General features: G+C 41.0%; 1 protein-coding gene across 5 annotated transcripts in view; it reads left to right on the top strand.

Moving 5' to 3' along the window:
- The first annotated feature begins 762 nt into the window (after positions 1–762).
- ZNF624 (zinc finger protein 624) overlaps positions 763–11,511 on the top strand; it is a 32,845-nt gene continuing 22,096 nt past the window's right edge. For 3 of the 5 annotated variants that reach the window (XM_049636904.1, XM_049636907.1, XM_049636906.1), the window contains exon 1: positions 9,446–11,348. In XM_049636904.1, coding sequence (XP_049492861.1) covers positions 11,184–11,348 — 165 coding nt within the window. In that variant the 5' untranslated portion in view covers positions 9,446–11,183. Of the gene's footprint in view, positions 850–9,445; positions 11,349–11,511 lie in introns of those variants that run through there. The other 2 variants (XM_049636905.1, XM_049636908.1) reach the window with 2 other exon arrangements.

The following is an 11,511-nucleotide window of genomic DNA, read 5'->3' as shown; positions in this document are numbered from 1 at the left end:
CGGTGTCATTGAGGGAAACTGCTCTACAGCCCCAATGGAGTCTGTTTCACTATAGAAAATATGGCCTCTGAACATGAACACCACGGAATTGAGGCAAAGGAAAACACGCCTTATACTATATATATTATAATCTGAGATATAATAACCTCAATATAAAAACTCGGAAAAATAAATGTCTATTTAGATTAACATCAATCTCAATATTAGTTAAACTTTTGTTTTTATTATTTTACTATTACGATTTGGATGCGCTGAGGAAGGAAGCTCTAGTTCAAAGAGCCAGAGATTATAAGGAAGGCATCATCGCTTCTTCAGTCAAGAACTTGAAAGACAAGCAAAAGGGTGCACACGCGCTCACCAACTCCACCGGCATCCGAGGTTTTCGCTAATTGACAAAAGGCCCGTATCTTCTATCAATGACTAGGCCTTCAGCCACCCTGAAATGGTCAGTGGCAAGAGCTGGCGTCATTCTTTTTTGCGTCGCTCGTACCTGATGGTAGCGCTTGACAGGTAGTCGCGGCCTCTCAATACAAGTTTGTTCGATTTGATTGGATTTTTTTTAGGTCACCCAAATTGTCGACAAACACAGCCCATTCCCGCTTAAACGCAGACAAGAGAGAAAAGGGGGGAGGGGGAAAATGGAAAAAAAAAAAAAAAAAAAAAAAAAAAAAAAAAAAAAAAAAAAAAAAGCTCTGGCGCTGAGGATTCTGGGCGCTGGAGTTCTGGCGCCCCGGCCGCGCAGGCGCATTGTCTTGCCTGGCGGCCGGCCCCGCCAAGCCGGCGCCATTGCTGGAAGCGTTCCCGCCCTGCTCTGCGAGTGCCCTCAGTTGTCCTCAGTTCGGCAGCCAGGTACTCGTTGCCCCGGGCGCCGGGCCCCGGTTCCCCGCCGCCCCTCCCTCGGCGCTGGGCTCCTGGCGGCGTCCGGGGCGGGGCCGTTCCCTCCAGAGCCCCCGTCCCTGAGCCGACACGCCCACCCGAGAGGCGACTGGGGCTGGGCCTCCTGCCTGGCTGTCGGCGCGGTCTCCCCCACGCTTGGCTCCGGGGCTGGCGGTGCCCTCGGCGGCGGGCGCGGCGCTGGGGTTGGGGAGCACGGGGCGCGGCCGTAGGCTTAGTAGGGTTCGACTAGGGCCTGCTGGCCTCTGACCTGACCTTCCGCCTCTTCCCAGTCCCGCGCCTTTGATGGAGGAAGTGGGGGGACCCCGGATGGGCACTTAGGGAAAAAGGGCGAGGCTGGAGGAAGGACAGTCTCCGTCCTGGCTTCTGAACCCGCAGGGATGGAACGATTTCACACCTGATGGCCTGACAGGTGGATGAACTCCTGTCCTTTCGGTAACCGAGGCAGCTTCCCCGCCCCGTCTCATTTTATGGCATTTCACGTAATCACTTTCAAATCACCTGTCTCTCCCAGACCTGATAATGGCATTATTGCTTTGGCTGGGAAATGCTGGATTGGTCCGTGGCGCTGAAGTTCTCAACAAGACCATGGACCCCTTCGTTATTTTAAAATAACAAAGCTAGCTGAGGACCCACAGCAAGTGACATTTTTCAAGTCTTTGATACTTCCGCGGTGCTTGGGAAGACAGACAGGGACACTATCCAGAAAAAAAAAATATCTAGGCAATTACGACTATGGAGAAGTGTTGGCCTGGATTAGATATCTTCTGCATAATGGCCGAGGTGAAAGGAGAAACAGGGCGGTAAGCCTCATTCGCTAATAACGTGTGCTCAAATGATTTTGCCAATGGACACATTTCTCCAGTAGCTAAACCAAGGTTAGAACGGGGGGGAGGTGGACACTCTGGAACTTTATTACTACACCAAACTCCTATGTATATGCAAATACTTCTTATTGTCTACTTGGAAAGTGTAGAAAAGTAGGAGTGTAAACATCACAGGCCCGGGTCTCCGAGGTCACAGTGGGCTTCCGTTTGTTGACTTGCTGTCTTTTTCTCTATGCGTTCTTTTGTACACAATAGAGATCAAGCTGATCTCGATTAAATAGCGTTGGCTGTTCTGATTATAAAATTTAAACAGATGCTTATTGCCCAGTTTGGTATTAAACGTATTTGACTAGCATTATCTATATGGCATATTGCCAAGGAGGAGTTCATTAATCTTTAAAAATTGATGGGATGCCTGGGTGGCTCAGTCGGTTTTGCATCCTACTTCAGGCTCGGGTCATGATCTCACTATTCGTGAATTTGAGCCCCGCAGAGGCCTGCATCGGGCTCTGTGCTGACAACTCCAAGCCTGGAGCCTGCTTGGAATTCTGTGTCTCCCTCTCTCTCGCTCTGCCCCTCCCCACTCATGCTCTGTCTCTCTAAATAAATAAACAAACAAACGTTGAAAAAAATTTTTAAAAGAAGAAAATTTAATTTGGGGTTGAGGAATTAGTTTGCTTTAGAACAATATTTATCAAGGTAAATGTTTGAGGTGCTTGTTGACAATGTAGATTTCTGTGTCTCCTACCTAGAGATGGTGATCAGATCTTGGATGGAGCTGAGGAATTTCCTTTTTTTTTTTTTTTTTTTTAAGATTTTTTTTTCAGTGATCTCTACACCCAAGGTGGGGCTTGAACTCTGGACCCTGTGATCAAGAGTCACACACTCTACCGACTGAGCCAGCCAGGCGTCCCAGAATTTCCTTGTTTTTCTTCTCTTACTTGGAGAGAGAGCATGAGCAGGGGAGGGGCAGAGAGGGAGAGGAAGACTCCCAGGCACTGGGAGCACAGAGCCTTATTCGGGGCTCAGTCCTGCGAATCTTGAGATCATGACCTGAACTGAAATCAAGAGTCAGATGCTCAACCAACTGAGCCACCCAGGTGCCCCCAGAATTTCCTTTTTAATGAGCTTTTTGCATCCTCAGATTTAAGATGTGGGAGTTTTCTAATTATATGTAGGAGTTTTCTGGGGAAAAACTCATTTTCATTAGATTTGCAAAGGAACCCATGACCTAAAATAAGGTAGAGAAACACTGAAGTATGGGAAAATCACTTTTATTAACTCTGAGACTTAACTATAAAAATCAAGAGTCAGGGGCGCCTGGGTGGCTCAGTTGGTCAGGTGATCGACGTCGGCTCAGGTCATGATCTCACAGTTTGTGAGTTCGAACCCCACGTCGGGCTCCGTGCTGACAGCTCATAGCCTAGAGCCTGCTTCGGATTCTATGTCTCCTCCTCTCTCTACCCCTCCCCTGCTCACGCTCTGTGTCTCTCTGTCTCTTAATAATAAATGTTAAAAAAAAATTTTTTTTGTTACATCAAGAGTAAGATGTTCAACTGACTGAGCCACCCAGGCACCCCAAGAAAGACTATTTCTTTCTCATAAAAGTCTGAGTTTTCAGGTGACTGGCAGTGATAAGGGTGGGTAGGGGTAGGCAGCTCTATGGCATTAGGTCATCTAGAAACCCAGGTTCCATTCCTCATTTTGCTTCAGCACCTCCTAGGGGCTGTTGTCTTTCCTATGGTAGAAGCTGGCTCACTTTCATACTGTTGCATTGCAAGCCTTTTGCAGGGGGTGGGGGGGGACAAAGAACTGGAGGACAGACAGCTCCCTGGGAAAGATGTGATGTCACCTGGGGGCACTTGGGTGGCTCATTTGGTTAAGCGCCAGACTCTTGATTTCGGCTCAAGTCATGATCTCACAGTTCGGGTGTTCGAGCCCTTCATTGTGTTCCTCATTGGGGTCCATGTTGGGCTCCTTGCTGGGCTCCGTGCTGGTAATGCAGAGCCTGCTTGGGATTCTCGCTCTCCTTCTCCCTCTGCCCCTCCCCTGCTGACACACGTATGCTCTCTCTCTCTCAAGATAAATAAGTAAACTTTAAAAAAATAAACTAAAACTCTTTTAAAAAAAAAAAAAAAGATGTGATATCAACCCTTTTATTCAAATCCCGTTTGTTATAATTCAGTGACCTGGGCACACCTGCCTGCAAGGTGGCTGGGAAATGTCTGTAGTTGGGTGGCCTTGTGGCCAGCTGAGATTTCAAACCTTTGTCAAGGAGAAGGGGAGACTGGATGTTGAAAGGCAATTAGCAGTCGCTACTGCATTGGCCTACCTAAGTTTTCTGCTGCTTGAGTCAGTCTTAGAATATTTTTTAACAAAAATTGTTCTTTGGAAAATTTTATTTTTATTGACCTACAATTTTAAGATGATTTATATGTTATAGCCCCTTTCTTGTTTCTATTTTTGGTTTATTGGTATTTTTTCTTCTTTAGCCAGTGGCTTATATGTTCATTATTTAGAGAATCACCTCCTTCCGTTCTCAGCTGTTTTGTTTTCTAATTTATTAGTTTCCTTATTATTTCTTCCTTATGGTTTGCTTGTAAATTATTTTTCTTATTTAGTTAGATGTTTAATATTTTTATTCTTTAAAAACATGTTAGTTGTGGGGCACCTGGGTCACTCAGCTAAGCATCCAACTTCAGCTCAGGTCATGATCTCAAGATTCGTGAGTTCGAGCCCCACGTTGGGTTCTGTGCTGACAATGTGGAGCCTGGAGCCTCCTTCAGATTCTGTCTCCATCTCTCTGCCCCTCCCCCGCTCATGCTGTCTCTGTCTCTGTCTCTGTCTGTCTCTCTCCCTGTCAAAATATAAATAAACATTAAAAGCATTTTTTAATGTTAGTTGAATGTCTTTAGGGATATAAATTTTATCTTTTTAAAGTTTTGGCAGGAATCAGTGAGTTTTTAATCTATTATTCTCTCACTTTCTAATTCACTGGCAATTAAAGTTCTCTCTTAGACTTAATAGGTATTCAGGAGGGTTTATTTGATTTTCATTCCCCGGTGATTGAGTTTTTTCCTTCCTCCCTTCAGACTTATGTTTGTAATTCTACTACATCATGGTTAGAGAATGTCATGTATTCAGTTTCTTGTTTTTGATTGAGATTTTCTTTATTGTCAGTAGTCTAGTATAGGATTAATATTAGCAAATGCTCCTTGAATACTTGAAAATAACTTTTGAATATGTTCCAGTATACTCCATATTTATTTTAATTTCACCTCTAGAATTTATAACAGCCATGCTTTATACAGTTCTTGTTTTTCAGAAGATATTGGTTATTATTGCAAGTATCATTTCGGATGAGCTGATTGGCACAAACTTTAAGATTAGGTTAATAACGTTCTGCTGTTTATTAAGCCAAAGCTCCTCAATCTTATGTGAAGTAAGGTGTTCGTTCAGGACAGGAGGACACTGAGCATGCTTATTAATCATAACAGAGTCCCTAACTGAGGGTCCATGCAACTGCTGGTAACACATTTTGCACAAAGTAGGGTTTCAGAACTTGGTATGTCACTGCCCTTTTTTATACATGAAACTGCTATTACCATGTTGGATGAATTTATATTAACAATCTGTACCGTTGGGTGTAAGGAAATCTCATTTATCAGGCACACCTGGTTCTTGAACCAGACTCAGCATCAGCAAGGTCACATCCTCATTTAAGAAGGGGGCCGGGGGGCGCCTGGGTGGCTCAGTTGGTTGGGCGTCCGACTTCGGCTCAGGTCATGATCTCGCGGTCCGTGGGTTCGAGCCCCGCATCGGGCTCTGTGCTGACAGCACGGAGCCTGGAGCCTGTTTCAGATTCTGTGTCTCCCTCTTTCTGACCCTCCCCTGTTCATGCTCTGTCTCTCCCTGTCTCAAAAATAAATAAAACGTTAAAAAAAAAAAAAAATTTAAGAAGGGGGCCAGGAAGGGAAACGGTGCCTAGGTGTCTCTGCTGGCTTAGTGGATGGTCATATATCTAGCCATCAGGTTGCATGTATTTGTTTTTTTGATTGGCTACAGGTCAGCTAAGTCATATTTGTAGATAAGTATTCTCTTACTTTTTATTATTCGTACCTTTCTGTCTCATCATAAACCTGTGGCCTTTCTCTGTTAACCATATTCATTGTTTCTTTTTCTTTTTATTATATTCTAATATGTGTGCTATTTTTCTTCTTTCCACCAGCTTTGATGAATGCTATTATATGTTGTCATACCAAACAGTGTGTTTAAATTGCACTGTCAGTCCCAAATTTAGGTGTCTTCATTTTCTTTTTGTTGTTGTTGTGAATTGTGGCTTGAATATTTTGGAATGTATCCTGGCATAATGGTCTGTTTTAGTGTGTGTGTGTTTGTAGTGAGAGGTTTCTTTCATTCTTTTTTTAATCCACAAATATACTTATTACTTCATTTTTTAATTGAGATGTAATTGACATATAACATTATATTAGTTTCAGGCATACAACATGCCATACAGCATGGTTCAATATGTGTATATATTGCAAAGTGATCACCACAAATCTAGTTAACGTCCATCACCACACATCTTTTAAGATTTACTCTCTTATCAACTTAAAATATACAATACAGTATTATTATGAACTTTAGTCACCATTATATATATTACATTTCCAGGACTTGCTTATTTTATAAGTGGAAGTTTATAGCTTTTGACCATCTTCTTGCCACTGTTGATCCCTGCCTCTGGCAACCACCAATCTGTTTTCTGAACCTATGAGTTCAAGTTTAGATTTTGTTTTGTTTTGTTATATTCCACATAAGAGTGAGGTCATACTTGTTTACATCTGTCTGACTTGTTTCACCTAGCATAATGCTCTCTTGGTGCATCCATGTTTTCACAAATGGATGAATAATAGTCATGTATCTGTGTCTCACATTATCCATTCATCTGTCAACAAACACTTCCATTCCTTGGCTTTTGTAATTAATGCTACAGTGAACCCATGGGTGTGGATATCTTTTTGAATTAGTGTTTTTGCTTCCTGTATGTAAATGCCCAGAAGTGAAATTGCTGGGAAATGTAGTACTATTGTGAGTGTGTGTGTGTGTGTGTGTGTGTGTGTGTGTGTGTGTGTTGGGAAAATGCAGTACTATTTTTGAGAAACATTTAAGGAAATTTTAGGTATTATTTCTAGTTTTGTGAAAAATGTTGGTATTTTTATAGGGATTGCATTAAATCTGTAAATTTCTTTGGACAATATTGGTTCTTCCAATGCACGAGCACAGAGTATTTTTCCATTTAGTGTCTTATGGTTAAATCTTATGTATAGATCTTCCAGTATCATGCTGAATATAAATGATGACAATGGACATCCTTGTCTTGCTCTGTTCCTGATCTTAGAAAAAGTTTTATCATTTCACCATTAAGTGTGTTAGCTGTGGGCTTGTCATATATTGCCTTTATTATGTTGCATTATGTCCTCTCTATACCCCCTTTGTTGACAGTTTTTATCATAATGGATGTTGAATTTTGCCAAATGCTTTTTCTGCGTCTGTTGAGATGATCATACGATTTTTATTCTTCATTTTGCTAATGTGGTGTATCACATTGATTGCCTTGCAGATATTGAACCATCCTTGCATCACTGGAATAAATCCCAGTTGGTCATTGTGTATTATCCTTTTGCTATATTGTTGAATTGAGTTTGCTACTATTTTGTTGAGGAATTTTGCATCTGTGTTCAACAGGGTTATTGACCTCTAATTTTCTTTTCTTGTGTCCTTGCCTGGATTTGGAATCCAGGTAATGCTAGCCTTGTAAAATCAGTTTGGAAGTATTCTTTCCTCTCTGTTTTTTCAAAGAGTTTGAGAACAGTTGGTATTAATTCTTCTTAAATGTTTGATAGAATTCAGCAATGAACCTACCTAGTACTGGACTTTGTTTTTTGGGGGAGATTTTTTATTATTGATTTATTGATTCCATCTCCTTACTAGTAATCGGCCTGTCAGATTTTCTCACTCTTCACGATTCTGTCTTAGTAGATCACATGTTTTAGGAAATTACTTGTTTCTTCTAGCTTGTCTAATTTGTTGGCATGATCTTTTTTAGATCCATATTGCCTTCAGCTTTCATGTGTGGCATATGAATCAACTAGGGATCTTATGAAAAAGCTCATTCTGATTCAGTAGGTTCTGTAGTTGAACCTCAGATTTTGTATCTTTCACAACCTCCCCAGTAATGTTCATGCTGCTGTTCTTCAGACTACGCTTGTGAATACAAGCTCTTGGATGCGTATTCTTTTTAAAAAAATTTTTAAGTGTATTTATTCATTTCAAGAGAGACAAAGAGAGCAAACGGCTGAGGGGCAAAGAGAGAGTCCCAAGCAGGCTCTGTGCCATCAGTGCAGAGCTTGATACAGGGCTCAAGCTCATGAGCCACAAGATTATGACCTGAGCTGAAATCAAGTGTTGGACACTTAGGCCGATTGAGCCACCCAGGTGCCCCAAAGTGGTTCATTTTTAGATGAGTCAATGATTGTGGCAAAGGAAGATTGAATTATTTTTTTTCACATCACACAGCAAATTGATTTAGTGGAAAAGGTGTGAGCATTGGAATTAGACTGATTTGAGGTCATATATGACCTCAGGTAAGTAGTGTAGTTTTTCTAAGCCTCATTTTCTTCACAGTGGAATGGGAATATAATTACCATTGGGTTGATGTGAAGTTCGAATAAAAAGGTATTTTTAGGGGAACCTGGCTGGCTCAGTACAGCATGCAACTCTTGATCTCGGGGTCATGAGTTCAAGCCCAATGTTGGGGGTAGAGTTTACTCAATAAAAAGTAAATAAATATTTTTTTAAAAGAAAAGATATTTTATTACTATTTTTTTTTTTTATTGTCAAGTTAGCTAACATACAGTGTGTACAGCATGCTCTTGGCTTTGGGAGTAGATTTCCATGATTCATCATTTACCTACAATACCCAGTGCTCATCCCAAAAAATGCCCTCCTCAATCACCCATTTTCCCCACCTCCTGGGTCCCCAACCCCCATCAACCCTCAGGTTGTTCTCTGTATTTAAGAGTCTCTTATGGTTTACATCCCTCTCTGTTTGTAGCTATTTTTTCCTTCCCTTCTCCCATGATCTTCTGTTAAGTTTCTCAACCTCCTCCTATGAGTGAAAACATATGATATCTGTCTTTCTCTGACTTACTTCATTTAGCATAATACCCTCCAGTTTCATCCACATTGTTTCAAATGGCAAGATTTCATTCTTTTTCGTTGCCAAGTAGTATTCCATTGTGTGTGTGTGTGTGTGTGTGTTTGTGTGTGTGTGTGTGTATATATATACACCACATCTTCATCCACTCATCAGTTGATGGACATGTGGTCTCTTTCCATAATTTGGTTATTGTTGATAGTGCTGCTATAAACACTGGGATACATGTGGCCCTATGAATCATCACTCCTGTATCCTTGGGTAAATTCCTAGTAGTGCATTGCTGGGTTGTAGGGTAATTCTATTTTTAATTTTTTGAGGAACCTGCATGCTGTTTCCCAGAATGGCTGCACTAGTTTGCATTCCCACCAATAATGCAAGAGGGTTCCCCTATCTCCACATCCTCATCAATGTCTGTTGTTTCCTAAGGTTTTAATTGTAGCCACTCTCATTAGTGTGAGGTGGTATCTCAATGTGATTTTGATTTGCATTTCCCTGATGACGATTTTTTCATTTGTCAGTTGGCCATTTGGATGTCTTCTTTTTAGAAGTGTCTATTCATGTCTTTTGCCCATTTCTTCACTGGATTATTTGTTTTTCGGGTGTTGAGTTTGGTAAGTCTTCATAGACTTTGGATACTAACCCTTTATTTGATATGTCATTTACAGATATCTTCTCCCATTCCGTTGGTTGCCTTTAATTTTGTTGATTGTTTCCTTTGCTCTGCAGAAGCTTTTTATCTTGATGAGGTCCCAGTAGTTCAATTTGCTTTTATTTCCCTTACCTTTGGAGATGTGTCAATTAAGAAGTTGCTGCGGCTGAGGGCAAAGAGATTGTTGCCTGTTTTCTCTTCTAGGATTTTGATGGTTTCTTGTCTCGCATTTAGGTCTTTCATCCATTTTGAATTGCAAGAAAGTGGTCCAGTTTCATTCTTCTGCATGTTACTGTCCAGTTCTCCCAGCACCATTTGCTAAAGAGACACTTTTTTTCTATTGGATACTCTTTCATGCTTTGTCGAAGATTAGTTGGCCATACATTTGTGGGTCCAATTCTGGGTTCTCTGTTCTATTCCATTGGTCTGTTCTTTCCCATGTGTCTGTTTTTGTGCCAAATACCATACTGTCTTGATGATTTCACCTTTGTAGTACAGGCTGAGGTCCAGCCAGGATTGTGATGCCTCCAGCTTTAGTTTTCTTTTTCAACATTACTTTGGCTATTTGGGGTCTTCTGTGGTTTCATACATATTTTAGGATTGTTTGCTCTAGCTCTGAGAAGAATGTTGGTGCTATTTTGATTGGGATTGCATTGAATGTGTAGATTGCTTTGGGTAGTGTCAACATTTTAACAATATTTGTTCTTCCAATCCATGACCATGGAATGTTTTCCCATTTCTTTGTGTCTTCAGTTTCTTGCATAAGCTTTCTATAGTTTTCAGTGTACAGATCTTTTACCTCTTTGGTTAGGTTTATTCCTAAGTATTTTATGGTTCTCGGTGCAATTGTAAATGAGATCAGTTCCTTGATATCTCTTTCTGTTGCTTCATTATTGGCAAATAGAAATGCAACTTGATTTCTGTACATCGATTTTATATCTTGTGACTTTGCTGAATTCATGTATTAGTTCTAGCAGTTTTGGGGTGGAGTCTTTCGGGTTTTGCATGAAGAATATCATGTCATCTGCAAAAAGTGAAAGTTTAACTCCTTTGCCAATCTGGATGCCTTTTATTTCATTTTGTTGTCTGATTGCCGAGGCTAGGACTTCCAACACTATGTTAAACAAAAGTGGCGAAAGCGGACATTCCTCTCGTGTTCGTGATCTCAGAGGGAAAGCTCTTAGTTTTTCCCCATTAAGGATGATATTAGCTGTGGGTCTTTCATATATGGCTTTTACGATGTTAAGGTATGTTTCTTCTTTCCTGACTTTCTTGAGGGTTTTTATTAGGAAAGATGCTGTATTTTGTCAAATGCTTTTCCTGGATCTATTGACAGGATCATATGGTTTTTATCCTTTCTTCTGTTAATGTGCTGTATCACATTGATTGATTTGCGAATATTGAACCAGCCCTGCAGCCCAGAAATGAATCCCACTTGTATTTTAAAAAATCCTTGTACAATGTCTGGCCTACTAGTTGTGACTACATTTATTGGTATTAAAATGTCACAATATCCAGGAGCAAGGATCTTTTTTTTCTCACTGATCTTGGGGGTTAATCTTGTGTCCTTTAGTCATGCTTCCTTGTAATGTCAGGATTCCAATTAGGTAATTCTGAGATTTCCAAGGCAGGATTGATTTTCATTGCTTATTTCTCTTTCTCAGCCATGTCTTTGCAGGACCCCACTCTCGGCAGAGAGGGGAACACAGAGGAAGAGATTATGGCTGCTGTGGTTTTTTCTGTTGGACCTCTGGTAAGTTGGGGTTTCCTCTAGTCCTGACCTGCATCTTGGTTTAAGAGCATGTCTATTTTTCCTGAATTCTGTGACTTCTGTATCTCACCCAGACCCCTTCTGGTAACTGAATCAGATGGTTTCCCCCATGAAAATTGGGTTTATCATAGTGAAGCTTGTAATC

The sequence above is a fragment of the Panthera uncia genome, chromosome E1 (assembly GCF_023721935.1).
Source record: "Panthera uncia isolate 11264 chromosome E1, Puncia_PCG_1.0, whole genome shotgun sequence".
NCBI lineage: Eukaryota > Metazoa > Chordata > Mammalia > Carnivora > Felidae > Panthera > Panthera uncia.
This window is presented reverse-complemented; position numbering and strand designations above follow the sequence as displayed.